Here is a 26,585-nt window from a genome sequence, read left to right on the forward strand (position 1 = left end):
GCACAGTACTGACTCCTGGCCAGTCAGCCGAGTGGAGGATGGGCCAGGCTCCCTGGAGGGCGGTCAGGAGATCTCCTTACCTGATCCCACCGGCCACCGGCCCTCCCCAGGCCTTCATGCCCAGATATTCCAGGGGCCACGGTGGCACTGAAGGAGGACTCTGGTCTGTGCCCTGGGGTCCCATGTCCCCATCTATCCCCTCCAGTGTTTCTAATTGGCCGCCTGATTTCATCACCTCTGGTGTTCACACACGTGGGCACATGGCCCCCTTTCCGATGTTTCCTCTGTGAGCCTGGAGGTCTTAGATTTGGCTGGGCCTGGTTAAGGCCGTCCTGTCGCACCACTTCAGGAGGGGCCCTTCACACAGAAGACAGTGTGGAAGGAGCTGACTATACTAGGTGGGGTGGGAGGGTTTCCCCAAAAGGAGGCCACCAGACCCCAACACTTGTGCACCCAACATGAACCATAGAGGGGAACAGAACTCAGCAATGGTCAAGGCACTTCAGTTCTCGGCTTCTTGGTGCTTGTGAGCCAAGAAGGTTATGTCTTTGGGGAAAAATTTTACTCAACCTTCAAGGGCATTGCAAGGAGAAATAAATCTTTCATCAGTTCTTTATTGAGCTGCTTCAACTCATTTTTCAAAATGGCGGTGGAGGAGGGTTTCCAGACTCCCCACTTCTCTGGCTAATACCTGCACATCTCTCTGTTCTCGGCTAAGATTTCTCTTTTGCAAGGAAGCCAGTGTTGTCTCCCACTGTGGGCTAGAAGCCTCCATCTTAAACCTGTCAGCCTGCTGGGCTGTCTTGCCAGTGGAATATAAATTCCTCCAGAACTGTGTCTCAGTTCCCAGTGTCGCCCCAAGGCCTGGGGCAGTGTTTGACATCTCATGCAGCTAGTTCAAGGCACCACATGGAATCTTCGGGTGTTCCTGGTCTTTGAAACTTAACGTTATCTTTAAAAAGAAACTTAACTGACCTCTGACCCTATCTGACATCCTGGGTGATATTGGTACCCAGTTCTCCACCTAAAGTGTTTCGTTGGGTGGCCTGAATGGTTTTCAGTGACTATGTGACCACCCCCTGACGCTGCCCCCCACCTCTGTTTTGAATTTGAATTTCAAAACTGATGTACGTTTGACTCACTTGGTGTTGGGTTTTGCTGTTGAAGGTAACGCCCCCCCTCCCAAGAAGATCACGTCCTGGTTTCTCTCCAAGGGGCAGGGGAAGACGCGGGATGACTCTGCTGACTACATCCCCCACGACATCTACGTGATCGGCACCCAGGAGGACCCCCTGGGAGAGAAGGAGTGGCTGGAGATCCTCAAACACTCCCTTCAGGAAATCACCAGCATGACTTTTAAAACAGTGAGCACCTGGCCACGGCCCTGGGTGGGACTCTGGGGCAGTGAGCTCCGCCAGACCGGCTGGGAGCATCTCAGAGCAAGGGCGCGCTCAGCCTATCGGCTTTCAACTTCCAAAGACGCCTGGGTGCTCAGTGGTGCCCCCCACCTTCTAGGGCTAGAGGAGGGCACATATACTCAGAAATTGATGGGGCCCATGGGCATTGCTGAAAGTCACTGGAGTGCTTTCTCTTCCCTGCCTGGGCTCATAGATCATCTTTCCTTCATTAAAATCTTGTCAGTCCTCACTCTCATCTTTAAGATGCTGTGTCTCCTCTCTAGGGCATCATTAGGAGTCCCCCGAAGTTTTGGGATTACAGGCAGATACTCCACACCTGGAGGGTGAGGGCTGGGTGTGAATCACTTGCTCTGGGGTCAAGCACAGTGCCGTGGCCCAGGGTCACAATGTTTCCTCCCTGCTAGATCGCCATCCACACCCTCTGGAACATCCGCATCGTGGTGCTGGCCAAGCCGGAGCACGAGAACCGGATCAGCCACATCTGCACAGACAACGTGAAGACGGGCATCGCCAACACGCTGGGTGAGTAGGGAGGGGGCCATGTTCTCCAAAGCTGCCTCGTGTGTCCGTCCCATCTGGGCCAAGTGGGACTTCCCTGGGTTAAAAACTGAGAGTCTCAAGTCCTGGGATCCCCTCAGTGTTGGGCAAGCTGGGAGGGTTGTCCCCCAGCCTTAATCACCTGGTCTACATCGGGACCCGGCTACAGGGGAAGCCCGACATTCCGTGTTTCCGAGAAGCTCCAGTGGTGTTGGTGCTGCTGGCCCTGAGTATCCGGGACCTAGAATAAGGGTGGGCCGACTTGCTGTAAAGAGTCAGATAGCAAATATTACAGGCTTAGCAGGCCGTCTGCAACTCCTCACCCCTGCAGCCCTCACACAGCAGCACCGGTAGACAGCATGAGAATGAGTGGGCTCGGCTGTGTTCCGTGAAACCTTGCTTACAAGCACCAGCTGTGGGTTCCTTTTGGCCCACAGGCTGTAGGTTGCCAACCCCTGGTCTAGATCTGGACCCACTCGGATGGGATCTGGAAACAGTGGTATCAGCTGTGAGCCAGTGGGGACAATCAGAGTGCTTCAGAGAACTGAAATAAGAGGGGAGGACCCATGAACATGTGTGAACGTGTGTGTGTGTGTCAGTGAATGTGTAAGTCTGCGTGTGAGGGTGCATGTTTGGGAGTGTGTGAGTCTGTGTGTGGGTGTGTACGTGAGTGTGTGTGAGTCTATGAGTTGTGTTTGGGAGTGTGTGAGCCTGTGCATGAGTGTGTGCATAGGTGTACGAATGTGAGTGTGCAAGTCTATGAGTGCGCGTGGGCAGGTGCACCCACACAGGGGCCGTGGGTGGAGCTGAGGGCAAGGCCAGCGGTTTCTGCTGGTTGGAGTCAGGGACAGGACAGAGGCCCCGAGATAACAGGAAACAGAATAATTGCGGCAATCGAACATGAAAAGCTCAACTTTTCTGCTGACAAACCGCAAACTGCCCGTGTCCACACCCCCTTGTCCCTCCTTCCTTCCTGTCACAGAGGCTGCTCTGCTCTGAAGCTCACGCCCTTCTGCTGCCCAGGAACCTCCTTCTAGACTTTGTTCCATCTCTGCCAGGGCTGCCTGCCTCCTTCCCACTGGCCCCTTCCCAACAGCGTGTGATATTCTTGAACCTTCCATTAAGAGATGAACCCGCTCCCCAGCCAGACCTCGCCACCGGCTGCTGCCCCAGCTCTCTTCCATTGTGACCGAGCAACTCTGTACCCACCACCCCCGCCCCATCACCGTGCTAGGCTCTGGCTGGTTACCACAGCAGACAGGAGCCTGCTCTCGCGGACAGACAGGCAGCAGGATGGCTTCTGCGAGTGAGTGTGTTGGCAAAGGAGTGTGTGGTGTGTAGGGCACAGGGGTTCCAGGTACTTCTTGAGATGGGGGGTCGAGGGGCCTCTCTGAGAAGGGGCACTGGGACTTGAGTCTGAGGGGTAAGGAGGGGTCAGTGTGGGAAGACCATTCCACACAGCAGAAATGGTGAAGCAAGGGCCCTGAGGCCGCTGGGCTGCAGCTTCAGTGGGTGATGGGAGTAAGGCCAGAGAGGGAGGCAGGAGGCCTGGACAGAGTCTAAGCTTTATGGCCGATGGAGGGCAGCTTGGAGGCGAGGAGTTCCCACGCACCGGCCCCTCCTTCACCTCCCCTGGGGCTGGCCTCTACCCCATTGCTCCCCCAACATGGCTCCCAGCCATGGTCAGTGCAGGGCGGGAGCTCGGTGAAGGCTGGTTGACTGCTGGGACACTGATCTTAAAGAGCTAAGACCTCTTAGCATGTATACCCTGTACAAGGCCATGTGCTAAATGCTTTAAGAGTGTTACCTCATTTATGGGGCCGGCCCCGTGGCCGAGTGGTTAAGTTCATGCCCTCTGCTTCAGCGGCCCAGGGTTTCGCCGGTTCAGATCCTGGGCAAGGACATGGCACCGCTCATCAGGCCACGCTGAGGTGGCCTCCCACATGCCACAACTAGAAGGACACACAACTAGAATATACAACGATGTACTGGGGGGCTTTGGGGAGAGAAAGAAGGAAAAAATAAAAGATTGGCAACAGATGTTAGCTCAGGTGCCAATCTTTAAAAAAAAAAGAGTATTATCTCATTTAACACAAATGCTTGTGGGGTCAGGGACCATCATTCACCCCATTCATAGACAAGATACTGGAGGCCACCGTGATGTTCCCTGACCTGTCGGAGGCCCAGCGACAAGAAAGTGGTAGGCGGGGATTTAGATGCAGGCCATGCTGCAGGAGGGGGAGAAAGCCAAAAGGGGAGCCCTCCTGGGGGCGGGGAGCAGGGCTGTTGGTCATGCTCAGGGCAGTGGAGAGTGAGCGGGGACCACTGGCCGGGCTGCGGCTCCCCCCGGGTCCAAAGAGGCAGGCTCTGGTGGTGTCCAAGGTCCTCTTGCTTAGGCCCTACCCAGTGCTGTCCAGCCAGACTGAGCGCGAGCCATCGAGGTCGTTGTCAATGTTGTGGTAGCCGCATTAAAAGGAAACAGGTGAAGTCGATTTTAATAATATACTTTATCAAACCTCATACATTAAAATATTATCATTTCAGTAGGTATTCAATATAAAAAACTTGGATATTGCACATTCAGTTTCTTACTGAGGCTTATAATTTCGACGAAACATTGACGGCCCATCTCGGTTTGGACCAGCCGCCTGTCACGTGCTCAGTATGTGGGGCTCATGGCTGCTGTGTTGGGCAGCGTTGGTTCTCAGACTTTGCCATGTGTCAGAACCCCTGACAGCAGGGGTTGGCAAACTCTTTTCTCTAAAAGGCCAGGTCATAAGGATTTTAGGCCTTGTGGCTCAGGCAGCCTCTGTCGCAACGACTCCACTCTGTCTCTGGGCGTTGCTGTGTTCCTGTAAAATGTTATTTGCAGACTCTGAAATTTGAATTTCATCTTATTTTAACGTGTCACAGAATATTCTTCTTTTGATTTTTTTTTTATTATTTTAAAAAGTAAAACCCATTTTTCGCTGGCAGGGGGCCAGCGTTTGCCCACCGCCGGCCTAGAGGACTTGTTACACACAGATTACGGGGCCCCACCCCCAGAATTTCTGAGTCAGCAGGTCCAGGGTGGGGCCTGAGAATTTGCACTTCTGACAAGTTCTCGGGTGACGCTGATGCTGCTGGTCCAGGGAACACACTTTGAGAACCCCTGGTTGGTAGCTTAAAACTCTACAGGAAAAAGAGTGAGGTCTCAGTGAGCGTTTTGGTCTCCCCAGGAACCTGGAGTTAGCTGGGTGGGAGGTCAGCCACCCAGTTGCAGCCTCCCCTTCCTCCTGAATCTTCCTTCCAAGGCTTCTGGCTGCTTTTGGTTATCCTGCCTGCTTGGCAGGTGGGTAACTGATTGCCCCCTTAGAGAGAGATGCTGGGATGGTCACCCCAGCAGCCCCCTCCCTCAGCCCCACGGAGAGCCCCGAGGCTGCTGGCCGTTCACCCCATTTTCTCGTTGTCCTGGAGGAATCTCAGCCCCGACTCCCTGTCACCTGTTGCATCTCCCACCCCAAGGGAACCTGTTCTCTTTTCTTCCTTCTCCACTTCCCCGCACCTGCTTCTCTCCTTCTTTATTAAAACGGTTCCTTCATCTTCATCTCCTGCCCTGTGGCAAGGTTGCCTGTTTGTTACTCTGACTTCTTCCTTCTCCCTCCCTCTTTAGGGAACAAGGGAGCTGTGGGGGTGTCGTTCATGTTCAATGGGACCTCTTTGGGATTTGTCAACAGCCACTTGACTTCCGGCAGCGAAAAGAAACTCAGGTAAGGGCACTCCTCCCCCAAGAACCTATATTGGGGTCATTTGCCCAGGTAGACCTCACCCCCCTCAATACCATAAGGACTGCCCAGCCCTAGGCTGGGACCCGGTCCTGTTGGCCTCTAAGGGCTTTTTCCATGGTCTCATTAAAGGCAGCTTTAGCACAAGAGTGACCTTCCGTGTGGATAAAGCCTGCGTGATGGACAGAACAGACATTTCCTGTATCATTAACCTAGTAGACACCCAATACCCCTTCATTTCTCCAGGGGAAAATCTCATCTGGGGGACCTTACAGATCAAAGTCCATTTTGCCTCTGGGTGGCCCAGTCATGAAGACAGCCATCTAGAATATTCCTGATTCCGAAGTCCTGCTGAGCAGATGCTCCCAGGGCCCCTGCCCTGTGTTCCCAGTTCAGCCCAAAAGGCCCTTTTGCATCTCAGCCATGCCCCACCGGCACGTAAGGGTGGATTGCTGTGGCAGGGGCTGGAGATTGAGGTCTCGGTCCCGCCCACTCCCCAGCACCCATGGTGGAGTAGGGAACCAACGACCCCATGCTAAATGGCTGCTTTTTCATTTAATCAGGCGAAACCAAAACTATATGAACATTCTCCGGTTTCTGGCTCTGGGAGACAAGAAACTGAGTCCCTTTAACATCACTCACCGCTTCACCCACCTCTTCTGGCTCGGGGACCTCAACTACCGTGTGGAGCTGCCCACCTGGGTAAGGAGCTGCCCGCGTGGGGCTGGGGTTGCCTGCCTGGGGCTGGGGCTGTGGCTGCCCCCCGAGTGAGGAGCTCTCTGCCCGGGGCTGGGCTGCACACAGAGGCTCCCTTGAGTCCACTCAGAGCAGAGGGTCGTGGACCCCCACAGACCGAGCTGGGCCAAGGCAGCTACTCCCCGTCTGGGACTCGATGCTGTTTCCATTATGGAGTCTTTCTGTATGATTCACCTCTGCTCACACCTAGATCCCACATAACTGTCCTGGCTGCCCCTCACCACCACCTGCCACTCTGGTCCTCCAGCTGGTTGGTCTCAAATCCCCAAGGCAGGTGAATCTGAGGAGACCAGCTCAATTTTCTCCCCAAATCACAGGTCATCTGCCAGCCTAAGGAAGACATTCCTTAAGTTGGATGCCCAACCCGGTCCCGTGAGCAGTGGTCAGAGACCTTGTTCACTCAGGGAGGGTGAAGGCTTTCCCAGGAAGCGGGGGTGGGTGGGCATGGCTGCCGGACGTGTCTCGAATCAGACATGGTTGTTTTTTGGTGCTTCTAAAAGATGAGACAGGGCCCGGGCATGGGAGCAGAACCGTGCCTGTCTGCCCAGAGGCCTTGGTTAATAGCCCGTTGCATCGCTGTCTCACAGAGATGTGGAACACTTTTGCACTGCCGTCCTGTGAGGGTGGAGGGGAGGTCGGCAGAAACTGAACTGACCTTACAGCAGAGGGAGAGCCTGGAGCACAGACAGGCTAGGAAAACGGCCTTGGGTCAGTTACAGATCTCCAATGGTTGGGATTGAGCCTGGACCTTCTGACTCCACTTCCCAGATGTTTTCCCAGCCACCCCACACCCCTCAGCCGCCTCTGGGCCTCGCGGCTCTGCAGAGACTGAGGAGGAGTGTAGGGGCCGTTTGTGCCCTTTGACCCTCCCCGACCACTCCGTCCCTCCCAAGATGCTCCTCAGGCAGCTTTCCTTCTCGCCCTCCTGACTGAGTGGGAAGATGGGAGCGAGGTGGACAGGGACCCTCCCCACCCCCACCCCTTCACAGCCTAAGGGGCTGTCACAGCCATTCACTCACCAGGAGCTCAGCCAAGTGTATTCGCCAGAGCAGAGGTAACATAAGCCAAGGGAGAGAGGACGGCTGGATTCCAAGGCCAGCACGCCCCATTGGTGTCACACCGACTCTCGGGGTCCGAGCCCAGATCAGGGAGGCCTGATGCTCACAGATCTGAGGGCTGGGGTTCCAGATCCTTTCATGACCTTCCAACAGGCTCGCAGTTCCCACAGAGAGAACAAGAAAGAGTAGGAGACATGCCTACCTATCTAATGAAGTGTTAATAAAAATGATATTAAAAGACAGTCTGGAACAAAAAAAACAGCCCACTAATTGGGAAAAGATATTCACAAGTTATTTATCCGACAAAGGGTTAATCTCCATAATATACAAAGAACTCACACAACTCAACAATAAAAAAATCAAACAACCCAATTACAAAATGGGCAGGGGACATGAACAGACATTTCTCCGAAGAAGATATACGGATGGCCAATAGACACATGCAAAGATGCCCATCATCACTAATCATCAGGGAAATGTAAATCAAAACTACACTAAGATATCACCTTACACCTGTTAGAATGGCAAAAATATCCAAAACCAAGAGTGACAAATGTTGGAGAGGCTGTGGAGCAAAAGGAACCCTCATACACTGTTGGTGGGAATGCAAACTGGTTCAGCCACTAGGGAAAACAGTATGGAGATTCCTCAAAAAGTTAAGAATAGAAATACCTTATGACCCAGCCATCCCACTACTGGGTATCTATCCTAAGAACCTGAAATCAGCAATTCCAAAAGTCCCATGCACCCCTATGTTTATCGCAGCATTATTCACAATAGCCAAGTCATGGAACCAACCTAAGTGCCCAGCAACTGATGATTGGATAAAGAAGATATGGTATATATATATATATATACACAATGGAATACTACTCAGCCATAAAAAAGGACAAAGTCGTCCCATTCACAACAACATGGACAGACCTTGAGGGTATTATGTTGAGTGAAATAAGCCAGACAGAGAAAGACGAACTCTGTATGACTCCACTCATAGGTGGTAGTTAACATATGGACAAAGAGAACTGATCGGTGTTGCCAGGGGAAAGGGGGGTGGGGGGAGGGCACTAGGGGTGAAGTGGTGTACCTACAACATGACTAATAATGATGTACAACTGTAATTTCACAAGGATGTTAACTTTCATAACCTTAATAAGAAAAAAAAAAAGACTGTCTGGAAAAATAAAATGTCCCTCTGCAAATTTGGAACAGCCAGGAACTTATGTTATCGGGTTGATATTTGACCACTCTCGCTGGATTTCCTGTATAAAACGGTTGAGTGCTAAGAAGCACGGGGACCAGGGTCTGGGGCAGCGTTGGGGGGCTCTGGGTCCTGGCACGGCGGGCAGACGGGTGGCGGCGCCTCCTTGTTACGCTGGCGGGAGGGGGCGTCTCACCGGCAGGCTGGCCCTGTCCTTGCTCCAGGAGGCAGAGACCATCATCCAGAAGATCAGGCAGCAGCAGTACGCGGACCTCCTGTCCCACGACCAGCTGCTCATGGAGAGGAAGGAGCAGAAGGTTTTCCTGCACTTTGGTAAGAGCCCGACCCCTTCTCCCCGGCCCTCGCCAGCCCTCGTCCTGTCCCCGTTTCCCCAAATATCCTGATGGGGGAACGACCATGCCTGGAGAAGAAGGAAACTTGACCGGATGTGAAATGGGGGGCGTCAAAACCAAAACGACGTTTCTGTCTGGTTTCAGAGGAGGAAGAAATCACGTTCGCGCCCACCTACCGCTTTGAAAGACTGACTCGAGACAAGTACGCCTACACTAAGCAGAAAGCCACTGGGGTGAGTCCTCATAGACGCCTCCCCTGCCCTCCACCTCCACCCCCTGCCCGTCTCACCCTCTTGTGTCTGTTCCCACAAAGATGAGCAGAAAATGAAGAGCGTCCTTGTCCACTAGGCAATAAAAAAAGACAGAAAAAAATAGAAATCCCATGTTGATTTGTGTCACGGAGCAAAACCCTCCCCTAAGGAGAGACTGGGCAACCAGACTCAACCTTCTGTCCAGATATTCTAAGATTTTGAGAGGATTTAAAGTGTTATTTCCTTAACTGGGTTCTGGAACTCTTTTTTTTTTAAGTCCTCTGATCAACTATACCTGCTAATCTGCTGAGGGAATCATCATTAAACAAGCTTCACTGCAGGACTTATCGGAGCCTTTATGGGTTTATGCGCATTGTGGTTCTCCATGAGGAATTTGTGTGCCAAACACGGTTGGTCATGGAATACCAATTAATAGCTTATGAAGCTAATTGTGTTCCAAAGAATGATGTTTGGGGAAAGCTGCAATAAAGCATTCATTTATTCCTATTCAACCAGTATTTACTGATGACCTATTGTGGGCTGGGCACTCCCCTGGGTGGTGGGAGATCAGATGAGTGCGATGTCTGCCCCCAAGGAGTTGATAATAGGAAACACAAGCCAAATATGCAACTAACTGTGACCAGAAGGAATATACTGATGCCAAATGCAGTGAGGAGCCGTCAGAAGAGGGAATGACCGTTTATGGCAGGGAAGGATGGGGGGGGGGGTCTTCTTAAAGAAGGGCCATTTGTGGTACCTCAAAGGACATCTTGGATTTTGACAAATAGACATGACGTGGGGTTAGGGGGGCTGATCTATTTAAGATGGAAAAAATTGCCAGAGCAGATGCCGAGGCAGGAATTTCTGGTGTCCGTCACCTCCCAGGGCCCAACCCAGGGAAGCCAGCCCATGGTGGGGCCCTGAGGGTTAGAGGTGCTGGAGCAGTGAGTCCTCCGGCGCCACTGGAGGCCTAGGGAAATGGAGAGCAGTGCAAAAGCTGTCGGAGAGAGTTCAGGGCATTACCTGGCCTCAGGCGCAAGTGGGGAACTGGAAGTGGGAGAGAAAGACCAAGGGCTGGGGAGATGCCAGAAGAGAGCAGGAGGTAAAGAGAAGAAACCGAAAAGCTGAGAGGAGGAGAAAAGATGTGGCTGCTGCCATGAACCAGGCTGAGACCCCCAGGGCAGGACACCCTCTCAAGAGCTGTCCGCTGGCTCCTGTGTCAGTGGGGTCACCTGGTTTAAAGGCACTGTCAGGGCAGTTCCATGGGGACACGTTTGGGGGAGGCGAGGGGATGGTCCCATTTGACTTGAGTATAAGGAGGAACAGACTGGTGCCTGCAGTGGGAGAAAGGGAGGTCCTAGGTGCCGGGTTAGGCGTTTAAAGCTATTTGATGGGCAACAGGGTTACTGAAACCAAAGTGGGTTCCCTCCTGGTGAGTTAAACCAGACCCTCCACCAAGAAGCAGTTGTCTCACAAAGTAAAGTATATATGCGGCAAATAGGAGACCATGAGGAGTCATTTCCAAAGTCCTGGTGTCCCCAAACAAAGGGAAGCAGGGAACTTTATTTGGGATGGGGAATGAATATTCAAAAGGGAGAGGTGGGTATTCGCTTACGCAGGCTCAGTTGGGAAACACGCTTCCACATACACCGCAGGTTATGGGAATAAGGCCTAAGCTACTCCTGGAGAAATCTTAGCATTTCAAATAAGGCAAAGCTTGTGGTGAGGCTTGGTTTGGTTCAGGGAGGTTGGTGATTGCATCTCCTTAACATAACAGCAGGAAAAAGAAGAATTTGGGAAAAGTTAAAATATCGAAACTCACCCTTGAGTTCCTTGGGGTCACTAGCCCGTGACAACAGGAGGCACTGAAAGTTCTAAAGTCACAGTGATACATAGAGAAGACTGGTCTGCCCTGTTGTAAAGATGAGAATGATTCAGGGGACCAAGGAGGAGGCCGGTGTGGTGGTTCCAACTGAGAAATGACTAGGGCCTGGACCGGGAAAAATAATGAAAGTGAAAGAAAAAGAGAAAATCAGGATATGTTGGTAGACATGTTTGACACTGATAAAAACTGGAAAGTCAGAAGCAGAGCTGTCTTGGAGGAGAAAATAGAGCTTGTTTTCAGACTTATGTAACATTCGTGGAAAATCTCAGAGAAAACATCCAGAAAACAGTTGAACATACTAGCTTGATGCTCAAGAGAGATGCCAGGGCTGGGTCATAGATTTGGGAGCTGTCTGAACAGAGAAGATAGGGGTAGATGAGTTGTCAAGGCATGGAAGATGAGAAGGGAAGAGCTATGGACAGATGTGGGGACCATCTACCTTCAGAGATGAGAGGAAGAAGCAGAGACAACACAGGAGACAGAAAAAGAGTGCTCAGGTTGGTGGCAGGAGGACCAACCAGGCAGCTCAGTATCACAGAAGCCGGGCAGCGTGAGCGACCCTCAGGAATCAGTAGTCACCAGTATGGAATGTGAATCAAGGAGAACGTGGGCCATTCCTGTGAACCCTGCATAAGGGGCTGGACTTGTGCTCCAGAGGTTAAAGGTGCATTTGAAAAGAACAGTTTGCACAGAGTCTTGGAGGTGAAATCCAGACTTCAAGAGGATAGGGCGGCTCCTTACCAAGGGTGTGGATGGATCACTGGTGGAGCTTTGCAGAATACAGATGTGCAGGCCTCATCCCCAGGGGCTCTGAGACGATAGGTCTGGGGTGGGGCCCCGCTTTCTGTCTCTTTGTGAAGCTCCACCGGTAACTCTCAGGGGCAGCCGATGCCGAGAACTGCAATGTTAAGAAGTAACAGTTTGGCAGCATTTGTGAAACTAAACACGCATCTACCCTATGATTCAGCAATTCCGCTTTGCTGAATACCCAAGAGAGATGAGTACATTTGTTCACCAAAAGACAGGTACAAGAATGTTTATAGCAGCTTTGTTCACAGTGTCCAACACTGAGAATAACCCTACTTCCGTCAACAGTAGAATAGATAAATGTGTATACATACAGGGGAAGGCAACCACAGCAATAAAATGAAAGAACTCCTACAAGCAACAACATGGGTGAAAGAAGCCAGACAGGAAAGAATATATACTCAGTGAGTCCATTTACAAGTTCAAGACGAGGCAAAGTTAATCAGTGGAGACATTGGTCACAATACTGTTCACCTCTGGGAGGTGGTGGTCTTGACAAGGAAAGGACATGAGGGAAGCTTTGGAATGATGGAAATTTTCTCTGTCTTGATCTGGGTAGTGGTTAAATGGGTGTATACAAATGTAAAAATTCCTCCAGCTATACTCTTAAGATTTGTACACTTTACTGTATTCAAGTTGTACCTCAAGTTAAAAAACAAAGTAGATGGGTGGTTCAGAAGTAGAGGCAGTGAAAATAGAATATTCTTGAAAGAAAATTGGTGAAAAGAAGACAAAAGTAGTTGAGGGAGATGGCAGGGGTGGGCTCTTTTAGAATGAGTACCTTTATGTTGATAGGCAGAGGAGAAAGAGTTAGAACTGAAGGGGATAAGGATATTGATTAAGGAGGGTTATTATCATTGCCAGTTTGCCATGTCTATCACTCCCAGTGGACATCCTGCTCACCAGTGTAGCCTGGAGAGGGCTCGTTGTAGTCCATATTGTTTGAATGGTTGGATGGCTAGATGGATGTGTGGATGGATGGATGGATGGATGTGTGAATGTGTATGTGGATGGATGAATGGATGGATGGATGCATGTGTGAATGTGTACGTGGATGGATGGATGCATGCATGCATGTGTGAATGGGTATGTGGATGGATGGGTGGATGGATGGATAAGTAGATGGCTGGATGGATGTGTGAATGAGTGGATAGATAAATGGATGGATAGGTGGATGGATGGGTTGGTGGATGAATAAGAGGATGGGTGGAGGGATGGATAAGTATATAAGTGGATGGATGTGTGAATAGGTAGATAGGAGAGTGGCTGGAATGTGTTATTAAAGGAAGTAGCTGGAAAAGATAAGCACAGACTGGGTTGAAAAATACAAGTAGTGGGGTTCTTCTGAGTCAGAAAAAAAGTAAGAGAATGTAAAAATACAAGAGATTCTGAAATAATGAGGAGGACAGGTAAGGGAGCACAGCCAGGTGAATCAATCTTATTCTACAACATGAGTCCAGGGCATCTGAATGTGCGGGGCGTGGCAGTGGAGTTGGAACTTGAGGCAAGTGACAAGGGTTTAAAGTCACCTATGGGGAAATTCTTTATAGAACCAACAGCAGATGAATTCAAGGATTACAGAGGCCACGAGTTAATCTTTGCTTTTACTGACACGTATGAAAAATAGCAGGCATTTGACAAAGCTTGTGGCTCTGTTTGCAGATGAAGTACAACTTGCCTTCCTGGTGTGACCGGGTCCTCTGGAAGTCCTACCCCCTGGTGCACGTGGTGTGTCAGTCCTATGGTGAGTGGCAAGGTGGGAGGTTCAACTGCCCTAAACTGAAGGGCTCCAGTCCATCCGTCCGTGAAATGGGAGAACTCCCTGCAACCCTGGTCAGGTGACCTAAGAGAATTGATGCACCCTCCCCCATCGTGGGCTGCAACATAATAAATATCCCCTGGTTTGGGAAACATTTGAATTAGGGAATACTTTTTTTTTTGAAAGATTGGCACCTGTGCTAACATCTGTTGCCAATCCTCTTTTTCTTCTTCTTCTCCCCAAAGCCCCCCAGTACCTAGGTGTATATTCTAGTTGTAGGTCCTTCTGGTTGTTCCGTGTGGGAGGCCGTCTCAGCATGGCCTGATGAGCGGTGCCATGTCCACGCCCAGGATCCGAACTGGCAAAACCATGGACCACCAAAGCAGAGCGCTCAAATTTAATCACTCAGCCACCGGGCCGGCCCCTATGGGACACTGTTTAAAAGAAATCCCAGTTTTCTTTTGAAAAGAACATATTAAGTTTGAACCATACGAAAGTGGTATTTTTGTAGGTCAAAAAGAGTCAAATATAGGACATTCATATGGTTCAACCTTATACGTATCGTTAAGGTTACACACACGTATTTGGGGAGATTTAAAGATAAATTAATGAAAAAGGCAGAATATGCAATATTAAAATAAATAATTATGGAAAAGTTATCAAAACAAATAATTGTTGACCCCAGAAATTTAAGATTTGCTGAAGGAATTCTTAATTGCTCCAGGGACTTCCTCTAAAGCTGCTTGTCAGTTTCCATTATCTGGAACCGCTCCGCTCTGTGTCCTTAAAAATTCACAGAGCAGAATTGCTTTGAACATTTGACTCAGAACTGTGTTATTATTTTTAAAACATTGCAAATTCCCAGACTGACATCCAAAGGAGGGCCATCCTTGTCGCCGGCATGCACCTCATGTACCAAGTCACAGGCCAGGGTCCTGTAATGGGCTGCTCAGGACCCCAGGCCTGTCCCACAGTGGCCCTCCAGCCCTGTCCAAACCCCCCAGAGAAGGGGGGCTTACTCTGTCCAGTGGCCACCTTTGTGATTCCCACCCTGTCTCTGGGGGGCCGACAAACTCCCACATTTAACTCCAGCCCCGTAAAGTTGAGCTGATTTCCATTTTCTTCTGTGCGTGCTTCCTCATGTCCAGAAGGGACCCAAGCAACTCCTCTGGGATAGTTTAAGACAGGCACCCTGCACTCCCCTCGCTCCTAAGCTGTGTCTCCCAGAAGCGACTTCACTAGACAAACTTCACACAGCTTAGATGTGCGGAAAGGCAACCCACCCCGCAGCCACATCCAAGGAATTTTTCCACCTGCAAAACCCGCAGAGGCCCATATCCCACCCTTGTCCCGCAGCCTCCTCGCCTGTGTACTCCCTTCTCGCCCCTCTCCACGCCGGAGCTCTCCAGGCCCCTGACCCCTCCCGGGCCTGGACGCCGCGGTCAGCCACGCCAGTCCTCTCTCAGCAGTGGCTGTTTCTCACATCCTGCAACTCCATGAGTCCTGCCAGTTCTCCTCTCTAGGAAGACTGAACTGTCTGCCTCCTCCAGCTGGCCTCTGCAGAGCTTCAGGAGAAAGTGCTGACTTAATAGCATGACCGCTTTTTAAACCTAAATGTGACGTTCAAAATGGCTCCATAATGGAAGGTTTTAGGAAAAAGGAGGGAGATTGTTCTGGAAGTAGCGGTGAGGAGCAAGGAGGACACGCCTTCCCCTGCTCTGGGCCCACGTATGAGGGAGGGAGAGGAAACCAGAGCTCACCTGGAGCTGCAGAGTCTTCCAGAAGGGCCAGGCTTGGAACGTGAAGGGCAAGTTGAACATAAAGGGAATGCTGCTAATAATGTTTCACTGAGTGGCAGAGGCCACAGTAGAAGTGTTTAACGAGTCGGGAAGGGGTGTAGAGACAAGGAACTGGGAAAGAACAGGGAATGGATGTCCAGAGTTCAGGAAATGGGGGTTCCCATGGGGGCCTGGGTCTTCCTATGGTGATTGACAAAAACAGGATGTGTCTGTTATTTATTGCTGCGTAACCAACTACCCTAAGACTTGGTGGCTTCCAACAAGAACCATTTATTTGCTCACGATTCTCTGGGCTGAACTTGGGCAGCTCATCTCTGTTTGGGGTTGGCTGGGCACACGCAGGCCGGAGTCCACTCACATCCAGGGTTGGCTGGCTTTGGGGAGGGGCCATGAGCTGCTGTCATCCAGCAGCCTAGTCCAGGCTTCTTCCTGGTCCCCAAGGTTCCCAGCTGCAAGTCCCAGATGTAGAAGTGCTTTTTTTTTTTTTAAGTCTCTGCTTGCCTCACATTTGCTAATGTCCTTTTGGCCAAAGGAAGTTCCATGGCCAAGCCCAGACTCCCTGGGAGAGGGGGGATGCACAGGGTGTGGTTACAGGGAGGTGACCCAGGTGACAGTCACCTCCGAGGTCTCAGGGCCCAGTTAGTACAGGACTATTGCTATTACATATATCATATGTATATGTAATATTACATATTACATATATATTATATATATTGCAATACGTATCTAAAATGTTTTGAGAGTTGTTTTTTTTTTAAATTGCTTGTCAACCCTGTCACTTCTCACTGGAAGACCCCCCCCTTCCATTGCCACCACATGCTTCCAGCCCCGTTCCCCTCCTTCCATCCTCTCCTGCTCCACGCAGCACTGGACCCTCTCTGGCTCCTTCCTGCCCATGTCCAAGTGTGTTTTAGGCTGCTGTCCCTCCCACCTCTCCCCTCGTGTCTCAGAGAAGGGGAGCCCTCCTCCCTTCCTGGCTCACCTTGTCACCTGGGCCCTTAGTCCCTCCCTCTCCCCCAGTCCCGCTATCCCCACTTTCTTCCTTCTTCTTGCTCTGTCCTTTCCATCTCATTGTTGTCTTCTCTTTCATTGTTTCCATTTGTCTTTCTGACGGTCGTTAGTGAGTGAGCATTTTTTTCCCACTTATTAGCCATTATGAATTTTCTGCCATATCCTTTGGTTGGTTGAGAGGTGGCATGTTGATCTTTTTCTTGCCGATTTGTAAAAGCTTTATCGAAAAGGATATAAATCTGTTTCGTGGCCTTCTCGGTCTCCTGTGCCGTTTCTCCTTTGCCCGTTAATGTCTGGTGTATCCTGGAGTTTCATCTTTGTCTCTTTTCATCCTTCATGTCTTCCCTCTGGAGCCCAGACATCCTCACGGCTTCCGCTTCCACCTAAACTCATGACTCCAAATCTAAAGATAAGTCTCCATCCTTGTGTACCCAGCCGGACATCTGCCCCTGGCTGTATCAAAGGCACTTAGAACTCAGTATTTCTAGAACTGTGTTCTCTCTTAGCCCCTTCATATATGCTCTGCTGCCTTCCCTTCTCAACCAGGCTGTAAGCTCCTTAAGCGTGTTGTCTACACTCAGTGTCTAGACATCGTCACCTTCCACTCCTCCTGCCCCTGCAAGGCATTGTGGGATAGAGGAAGGTGCCATTTCTCTCACTGATGGGTTCAGTGACCTTAAATTCCCACCCCACTCTAGACTGTGGGCTCCTCATCAATAAAATAAAGTGCTTAGACCAGAAAAACCTCCACGGTTCACACGCCACGATCTATTTAAAAACTCACAAGTCTTAGGAAAAACTGGCACAAGCATATTTTAGTCACAGAAGAGACAACGTCATACACTTTTACTGAGCCTCTTGAGCGTGGTTGTGGAAGGCCAACTGGACGACAGGTGCAAAACCGTGAAACTTTCCCTAAGTGTAAGTTGGGTTTGCCATCCTTGGCTTGACCAGAAGAGTTTCCCCTTCCTTAATCAGAAATGCCTTCCCTCCCCTGCAGGCAGCACCAGCGACATCATGACGAGTGACCACAGCCCTGTTTTTGCCACATTTGAGGCAGGAGTCACCTCCCAGTTTGTTTCCAAGAATGGTAAGTCGTGGGTGGTGTCCATCCCTCTGTTCTCCACAAAGATGGGAGGCTGTGGGCACTCATCTTTGGTTAGAGCGGTCAGTCCTCTGTGTTAGAGGAAGGCCCATCCTTCCAGACAAGTCCTCAGTCCGTCGGTCGGGTCTCTTCACATCCAAACCACATCACGGTTTCAGTCCAGAGCATTTTCTTGCTCTCTCTGGCAAATATGACAGCTTGTTAAGCCTTGGTTTTCATACAGTCTTTAAAGTTGGGTAAATAAATGTTTTCCAAGGTGTAGTGTGTCTGCCACCAAAGATGATTCTGGGTGGGCCATGGATAAACATTTATTAGTAATGCATTTATTTTAATATGTTTTAAATTTGTCTCAGCTGTGTAAGGCAAGCAACACTGGTTTCCCATTTAGTCTTGTGATATACTTTCTTATTTAAATGCATTTATTTAAGTTCCAAAACAGAGTCTATTTAAAGAAAATATTAAGTCAATGTTAGTGCAGGTGCGTGGTAGGCGGAAATGGTAAAAATTGTGAAGATGGGCTGTGGAGGACTGAGTTTTGGGAAATGCTAGAGTAAATAATACTTAGATTTGCAGGTAATTTTTCAAATAATCCTGCTCAGCCCTGGTCGCCGGGCTACCCTCATCCCGTCACGGGCCGGGTATTCTCTGTGGCATGTCCAGCCCTGGGTCTGGGTGACTGGGCAGCCGTGTTGTCACCTTCTTTGCTCACTCCCCACTTCTGTGGTCGGCAGATAGTCCAGGCTCATTTTGGAAGGCTAAGTGGTTCCAACCTGTATTGGTTGGGAAAGTCTTTATCACTCTACGTCCTTTGCACACATGGGACGTGGTGAGGCTGAGACAGTCTTCCTGGACTCTCTTCTCCATGCTGTTGGGTCTAATGTCTGCAGCCCCAGCAGTGTGTCCTCCGCTCTCCGTGAAAGCTTTGACCCACCATCTTGTCTCCTTCCTAGCTCTAGCCACTGTGCCTTTCCAGAACCTTCCACTTCCTTTTTGGCTTCCACCCATCTCTCCTTTCCTCTGAGTTCCTGCAGCATTGATGGGATAGCCCATGCTGTCCCACTTTCGATGAAGACCATCACAGCACCCTCAGTGTTGCTTAGCTTCCTTCCCTTCCATTGGAAGTCAGCACAGAGTGCATGCTCACAAATACCAATTACCTGGGTTGAATGTTGGTTTAATGTCTCCCTGAGCAGAGCCTGGCCTAGGTGCTGTGGGGTTTGAAAAAAGAAAGGAAAGCGAAGTGAAATAAGCCAAGCAGATGAGGACGAGTACTTAGGATATCTCTTGTGTGTGGAATCTTAAAAAAAACAAAAGCTGATTTCATAGAAATAGAATAGAATGGTGGGGGAATGAGGATATGTACGTCGAAGTGGACAAGCTTTCGGTTACAGGATGAATAAGTTCTGAGGATCCGATATCAGCATGGTGATTACAGGTAATAATACGGTATTGTATACTTGAAATTTGCTGAGAGTAGTTCTTAAACCTTCTCACCATACACACAAGAAAGTCAACCATGTGAGGTGGCAGATGTGTTAATTATCTTGATATTGGTAGTCATTCCACACTGTATATATTTATCAAATCATCACATTGTACACTAATTATATTTGTCCATTATTCCTCAGTAAAGCTGGAGGGGAAAAAAAAAGGAAAGAAGGAAGGATGGGGGGCGTAGAGGAAGGGAATGTCCGTCCTTGCTCTGAAGTGGCTCAGAATTTCTATGGAAGGACAACACTTGTTCAAAGTCAGCCTGAGGACGCTTGTAAGAGCGTCATCTAAATGAATAGCGTTACAGGCAAGTTAACTGAGCGTGAATGAGAGTGAGGAGTGGAGGTAACTATGTCTGGGAAGGAAGAGCGGGTGTCCCTCCCTACCTGAACTCAGAAACGGAACAGACTTGGGTACCGAGCGGCTGAGCCATCACACGAGCTCTCTGTGCCGGAACAAACGGGGAGACCGAGGTAGTGAGGTCAAGGGCGTTCACGCTGCTTTAGTAGCAAAGCTGAGGGCAGGGCTCTTCACTCCTTGCTCCTCCCGCTCTGCTCTGCACCAGCTTGTGATTCGTCAGAGGCTCTTCCTTCGTCGAGGGGCTCACTGTGGGTGGTGGGATGTCAGGGAAAGTTCCCCCACCTGGACTGTCACCTTCCCTGGACCCTCAGGAGGAGCTCGGTGCTGGGGGGCTGGTTTGCAACGCTCCATCTCCAGGCACGTTGTGGGACCGAATCTCTGTTCTCACCCATTCCAGGCCCCGGGACTGTCGACAGCCAAGGGCAGATCGAGTTTCTCCGATGCTACGCCACACTGAAGACCAAGTCGCAGACCAAATTCTACCTAGAGTTGCACTCGAGCTGCTTGGAGAGTGAGTGGCCAGCTGTGGGACTGCCTTTAGGTTGGGGCAGGCACATCTTCTCATAAATGCTTTTTCGTTGATGGCTTTGCCCATTTCTCTCTCTGGGAAGGACTCAACGGATGGGCCACAAGGGGGGTCAGAGACGTGGGTGGAGAGGACAGGGGACAGCCAGTTCCTGTGGGGGGTCCCCCAGTGGCCTGCAATGCTGCTGCTCTAGCCGAGGGACAGAACAGTCACTGATGCAGCGCCCCTCAGCTCCTTCTAGGCGACTGGACAGCTGGATGCTCTCCCTGCCCCCAAGGCCGAGTGGAGGCCCGTGCCGGGGCCTGAGCAGCTTCCGGCAGCCGTCCCTTCTTCCCAAGGCCCTCTTTTTCTTTCATCCCAGGCATCTTTCCCAGCTGATCTGGAGCATCCGAAAGCAGGCTAGAGATGATGGCTTCTCTCGGCCAGCAACAGTTAGCACAAACTCAGAAACACCTTTTCTGGGTGACATTTCTAGGCATATTGTCTAAAGCTGTTACACGGTGAGAAGATCCATGTGGTTTCTAGCTCCGCTGAGGTGGTCTGGATACTGAGGGTAGGGGGTGCAGAATCAACCCCACGAGACGAGGCATTTTGTGGCGGGATGATGGATGCTTCCAGAAATCAGGAAGAGGCATGCCACCAACTCAACCCCGGGCTCAGTCCTGGTGGCAGACCCGCCTTCTCCGTGAAGTCCCTAGGTCCCAGTTCACCGAGCAGGGGCACAGCTCTTCCAAAAATGATGAGGATTTTATGCGGGTGTTTTTAATAAACTGTCGAGACATTTGCATCCATTTCTATGGAAACAGCATATTAGGCAGCTTAAATTAGCATTTCAAAAAGCTGCTATCTTGAGTGGCGTGGGACGAGCTGTCATGTTTCCCAGTCTCCTTGCCTCTGAGGTGATGATTTCTTTGTTGCCTGGTTTGTTGCAAAGAGGAGCCAAAAAGGAGGGGAATCACTTTGATTCTCCTAAAAATAATTAAACCGTGTTGGCAAATGACCATCCCCTGCACCAAAACAGAATCCCCAACCAGCCTGACTCCTAAAGATGCTGAGGCCCCTACAGACACAAGAGGAGGGAGAGCATCGTCGCTGGTCCGGGTGGAACAACCCAAGGAGACTTTTCTGTCTGGTTCCTGTTCTGTTTTCTGAAAGCCAGCCTTCTTGTCCTCCAACAGGCTTTGTCAAGAGTCAAGAAGGAGAAAATGAAGAAGGAAGTGAAGGGGAGTTGGTGGTGAAGTTTGGAGAGACCCTTCCAAAGGTAATTCAAGAGCAGGACGTCCCCAGGGAGAATTTCGCAATCACCAGGGCAGCGGTGCTGGCCAGTGGCAGAGCTCCAGCCAGGCCTGGCCAGAGGGAGCAGGAATCCCATTGGCCAAATGCAGAAGAGGCCACCTCTGACCTCGTGCCGACACCTAGGGCGAGCTCTCTTTCGAGGCGGTTTAAGACACACTCTTCAGCAGTCATTACAGCTGGGCCTGTGCCTTGCGGCCCCAAGATTCCTAAATGGATTTCAATTCCCCTAACGGATCATAGAAAGGATCTAGAGATCTCCTCAGTTAACCATGTGACTTTGCAAAGAGGGAAACTGAGGCAGATCCCAGAGAGGTTTGTTACCATCACACAGCTGCAGTGCCAGACTCAGCACCCATGTCCAAGGCCCAGATTCCCCTGTGATCCTCCTTTGCCTGTTCAGCCCAGGCTCAGAGGATCAAGCAAAGTTGTGAGGAGTCCAGTGGCTCCTACTCAAATGCCGTGAACGCAGAAAGAACTTGACGTGTCTGTGGCCCCGCATTGAAAACATGTAGGCAAACCTTAGGGGGAACACATCCGTCTTTATTGCAGAAAAAATGGTTTCCTACCTGGAACTCACAAATGCTTCTGTGATGTTAAATTGACAGTGGACACTTTCAAAGTTCATCCCGGGTACACCGTGGAGTAGGACCTTGTTTCTTTGTTACATAATGATGGAGGGTATGCAGAGGGGGAGTCCAGGGCTGGGCAGATCTGTCGCACGGGGCGGGGGTCTCGGGGGCTCTCCTGGAAGATTCTCTCGAAGGTGATGCCCAAGCTGAGTTTTAAAGGGTGGCTTCTACAGGTGGAGGGACCTGTTCTCTCCTCAGGCTGGGGTGGACAGGCTGGTTTCAGGCGGCTGGGCCACCATGCTGGCATAATTGTTGATTGGGGCCAACTCTTGGGCCATACAAGAAGGCCGTATCATCTCAGAAGCAGCTGCCTGAAGACGAGCATCTCCTAATTCGGGTACAGTTCTGATTGGTCCTCCGTGAGGCTCGAGCGTAGCTGTCAGAAGTCCCCGTCTTGGGGTTATTTTTAGGGATCTGAGTCCTGGCGGCTCTGGAGTCTAAGGTGACATCTGCCTTACCTCCCCATGCCCTTGCTCCTCCTCTCCCATGCAGCACCCAACCGGCTTATTTCCTCCTTCAGTCAAGTAGGGAAATATACCAGCATCCCAGTGTCCACACAGGGCCACCCTTGGCCCAGTCCAGGGACCCCTAGGGCATCCTTGTCCCCACCTCCTAAATGCTACAAAGTCCCGCTCCTCCTCTTGCCTCTGTCCCCTCCTCTCCACCCCACTGCCCCCTTCTGGGGGTCTCCAAGCCCTCCTGTCTTCTTGCTGAGGCATCCTGAAGCCTGACGGATCTTTCTGGAATGCCCCTCTGATACTGGCATCCCCCTCTTTATCCGGTCAACTCACTGGTACCACATGGGACAAGCCCAAGCTCCTCAGCTCGGCTCCCAGCCCCCTCCTCACTCTCCAGCCTCATCTGCTCACACAGCACCTCAGGGGGGCCTTCACTCCCTCCTGCTCCCTGAGCCTGCGCCCTGCCTCTGTCATGTATGGCCTCCTCTCTCTTCACCCTCTAAAACCCCACCGAGGCGCCCAGACAGAAGCGCCCTCCCCTCCACCTCCCACCCCCACCATGGTGACTCTGTCCCCCACAGACAGCCTTGTTCAGAGGTCTGCCATTCTGTTCCCACTGCTGCCCAGGAGAGCTGGGTCTTCCCGCATCCACAGTACCCCAGCCCTGGGTCCAACTTCCAGCCAGCCGTCCCTACAAGTCAGTGAACCGAGTGGTTGGTGGCCCTGAAAGCCTGGAATGCCCCAAAGCGCCCACTGTGATTTTCATTCATTTGTTCTGGAACTTTCCAAATGGAGATAGAGTCGACCCTGTTAGTCAATATGGTGCCCAGAGGCCTGCACAAGGGGTCTCTCAGTATTTGCGGGTGGGAAGGAAGAGGCCAGCCTGGAGCAGCGTAGGACCCTTTTAGGAGGCCCCTCTGTGTTGGAGTCAGCGTGAGGAACAGCCTGAAGTTGTGGAAAAGTCACCAATGTAGCCAGCACTAGGAGCTTGTGCACACGTACAGCTCCTCCCTGTGCTTGGGGACCCGGCCCCACGCTGGTGAGGTTTGGGTTCCCCCAGTGTGCAAAGCCCGACATAAACATGCCCCTAGCCAGAGCAGCAGGAAGTCGGGGACAGGCTGGAATTCTGGATCTGTCCTGTCAGGATGCTCCAGGCCAACCTGGGGGGCTCTGCTGTGGGTGGACACGGAGGCCCCCTCCTGGCCAGATGGAGGGCAGGCCTGCGGTGCCACCTCTGATGCAGCCGTGGTCCTTGGAACGGCCGAGGAGGGGACTGCTCTCTGCTCGAGGAAGCAAGGGGAGGGGAGTGGGGTGCATTCAGACCTGGCTCCTGGTCCCATTACCATTTGCTAATTGGCCTGGCCCCCTCCCCACGATCCTGGGGTTTGCCAAGGAGGGGAAGGAAGAGAAGGGAGGCGATGGAGCGAGGATCAGGCCCTCTCCCTGGGGCCTGGGGTGCAGTGTGACGGGGAGACAGGAAAGGAAGTTAACCCATCTTGCTGGATAGTGTGGACCTATGGGTTCCTTCCCGCTCTCGGGGGCAGGAAAAGCAGAGATTCGAATCTGTTTAATAAGAATATCTACAGTCCTCTTTTCTCAAGCATTCCCCTCATCTGGGCCAGCAACCCTCCCCCACCGGTCCCCACCTGTCGACTCTCATGCTGTGCCCGTCTCTCTGCAGCTGAAGCCCATTATCTCCGACCCCGAGTACCTGCTGGACCAGCACATCCTGATCAGCATTAAGTCTTCCGACAGCGACGAATCCTATGGTAAGACCCCAGGACAGCGGCTGCAGGTGCCCCACCTGCTGTTGGCCGGTGGCCTCTGACGTGAGGGTGGTGGTGGCATCTCCTTCACACAAAGTCCGCCTGCCACTCCTTTCCCCATCCCAGGGCTGGTGGTGCGACAATTGCCGGTCAGTCATCCTTCCCTCCCCAGCGGGCTTCTGGGAGTCACACCAGCAGCCACTCACCTCCTGTTCGTTGAGCCTTTCCTGTGTCAGGTTCTGGGCCACGGGCTCTGCAGGTCTGATTGAATTTAATCCCGACAAGACCTTATGAAGCAGATACTGTTCTCCCAATTTAGTAGATGAGTAAACTGAGTCTCAGAGAAGTTAAGGGACATTCCCAAGTCATACAAGTACTAATTGGCTGGGCCCTCATTTGAACCCAGGTCTGCCCAGCATGGCTCAGTGCCCAGACTAGGCAGGCTTGTGGCAGCCTGTGGCCCCACCAACTGTCCTACTAGAGAGACACCGTTTTCTGTAACGTCTTCTTCAGCCTGCCTGTGGCTCCAGCCCAGTGTCAGGTTGAGCCTTATGCTTGGTACATTCTGTGTGGCTAGAGCATGGAGTGAGAGGGCCAAGCGGCCAGAGAGAGGCTGGAGGCAGGAGCCAGATCAGGCAGCTCCCTATGAGCCAGGCTAGGGGTAAATGCTACTTTATCCTGGGGGCAGTCGGGAAGGGAGCCACTGAAGATCAAGGAAGACAGTGAGATGATCAGCTTTGAATGTGTGTTTGCAACGATCAAGATAAGAGATGAGGGAGCCAGAATGAAAGTAGTGACAGTAAAAATGGAGAGGCAGGATAAAACAGAGAGGAATTGAGAAGGGAAATTGTTAGACCATGGGAATTGTGGAACAAGGGGAGTCGAGGATGGCCCCACGCTCTTGGTTTCTGTAGCAGGGTTAATGTTTCCGTTTCCTGAACCCGGTCAGCTGTGGTGGAGCAGGCAAAGGAGATTAAGAAGGCGCGGCCGGAGAAGTGGGAGGAGAGCAAAGGGCTGTGGTGCTGGGGACGTTGTCAGAGTTGGTTCGAGAAGAGGGCATGGTTATGATAGCAAACGTGGCCGAGAGAGCCGACCAAATAGTGTCCTTTAGACCCAGTGGCTCAGGGACCACGTGTGGACTTGGTGAGAGCAATGTTCACAGGCAGGTAGGGAGTGAATGGGGGTGAGGAGGCAGAGGCCGTGAGGCAGATGAGCATGCGAACCTGGCTCCAGGGAGGGTGTTCGTTTTCCTGGGAGGGATTTGAAGGTGGTGCTTAATGCCGATTGGTGGAAGCCAGGACACAGAAAGAGGCTGTAGATGTCAAGGGTCGCCGTGTGCGTGGGTCCACACTGTGCAGACTCCACCAAAATCCCTGGGGTGTACGTACGTTCATTGCAGAGGTGAGGACTTAAGGGGACTTGCCCAGGGTCACACAGCCACTGAGTGACTTGACAAGCTACTGTGTGACCTTGGACTTGAACCCAGGCAGCCCAGCTCCAGAACGATGTTCTTCAACCCACTCCCAGTGCAGCACTGGAAAGAGGGTCCCTGAGCCAGGGCGGGGGCAGGCAGAGCCAGAGCGGTGTGCTGGCCCTGGATCGGGATCTCCTGTCCCTCGTGACGGGACAGAGAGAAAGGATCCATGTTGGTGCCAGAATGTTTGATGGTTCAGTGGCAGGACACAGGAACACAGGTCTTAATGATTCCACTTTCTTCTTCAAATACCGTATTCCTCCTTTATTTCTTCCTCTTGATATTCATGCTCACAAACAGCATGTGATAGTAATAACAAAGAATAAAAGTCAACTGACAGTCTCATTCCCACTCCAGAGTCATTTTTATTTTGGTTTCCAATTTCCATCCTCATCATAGACATACATAGATTTCTATATTTATAATCATCACAAAGATACCATGTTATATTCTGCTCTCCTCACTTATTATTAGATAATGCACATTTTCCATGATCCTCCTACACAGACTTCATGGTTGTTGCTTTTTATGGCTTCATAATATTCCACGGATTTCCCGTATCCTCATTTTCAAAAGTATTCCTTATTACTATTATGGAGGCTCTGCCAGTTATTTCTGTTAATGTTATCAATAACGCTGAGATTGATCTCTTTTGTGAACATCTTTTATTTTCCTTCAGCCACATTTTTTTTTCTTTTGGATCATCTCTTTAGGAAAAGTCGCCGTGTTTGCTGGATCAAAGCGTATAAATATATTCGGGATTCTTGGCACTTGTTATCAAACTGATCACTGTCAAGGGTCTGTGTCGCCAGGTTGATGCCACCCTGTCCAAGTGTACAGGTTTCCCAGGTCCTTACTGGCACTGGGTGTTCTTTTTCTCCTAT

At 51.1% G+C, this 26,585-nt stretch overlaps 1 protein-coding gene across 1 annotated transcript in view; it reads left to right on the forward strand.

The window, feature by feature from the left end:
* Positions 1–26,585, forward strand: part of INPP5D (inositol polyphosphate-5-phosphatase D) — a 123,106-nt gene that overhangs the window by 84,830 nt on the left and 11,691 nt on the right. Inside the window, exons 12-22 of the mRNA XM_070618576.1 lie at positions 1,168–1,364; positions 1,823–1,940; positions 5,608–5,704; positions 6,283–6,421; positions 8,956–9,064; positions 9,229–9,317; positions 13,690–13,771; positions 17,597–17,686; positions 19,950–20,063; positions 21,257–21,339; positions 24,143–24,230. Coding sequence (XP_070474677.1) covers positions 1,168–1,364; positions 1,823–1,940; positions 5,608–5,704; positions 6,283–6,421; positions 8,956–9,064; positions 9,229–9,317; positions 13,690–13,771; positions 17,597–17,686; positions 19,950–20,063; positions 21,257–21,339; positions 24,143–24,230 — 1,206 coding nt within the window. The remainder of the gene's footprint in view (positions 1–1,167; positions 1,365–1,822; positions 1,941–5,607; positions 5,705–6,282; positions 6,422–8,955; positions 9,065–9,228; positions 9,318–13,689; positions 13,772–17,596; positions 17,687–19,949; positions 20,064–21,256; positions 21,340–24,142; positions 24,231–26,585) is intronic.

Source organism: Equus przewalskii, chromosome 5 (assembly GCF_037783145.1).
Source record: "Equus przewalskii isolate Varuska chromosome 5, EquPr2, whole genome shotgun sequence".
In the NCBI taxonomy this organism is placed as follows: domain Eukaryota; kingdom Metazoa; phylum Chordata; class Mammalia; order Perissodactyla; family Equidae; genus Equus; species Equus przewalskii.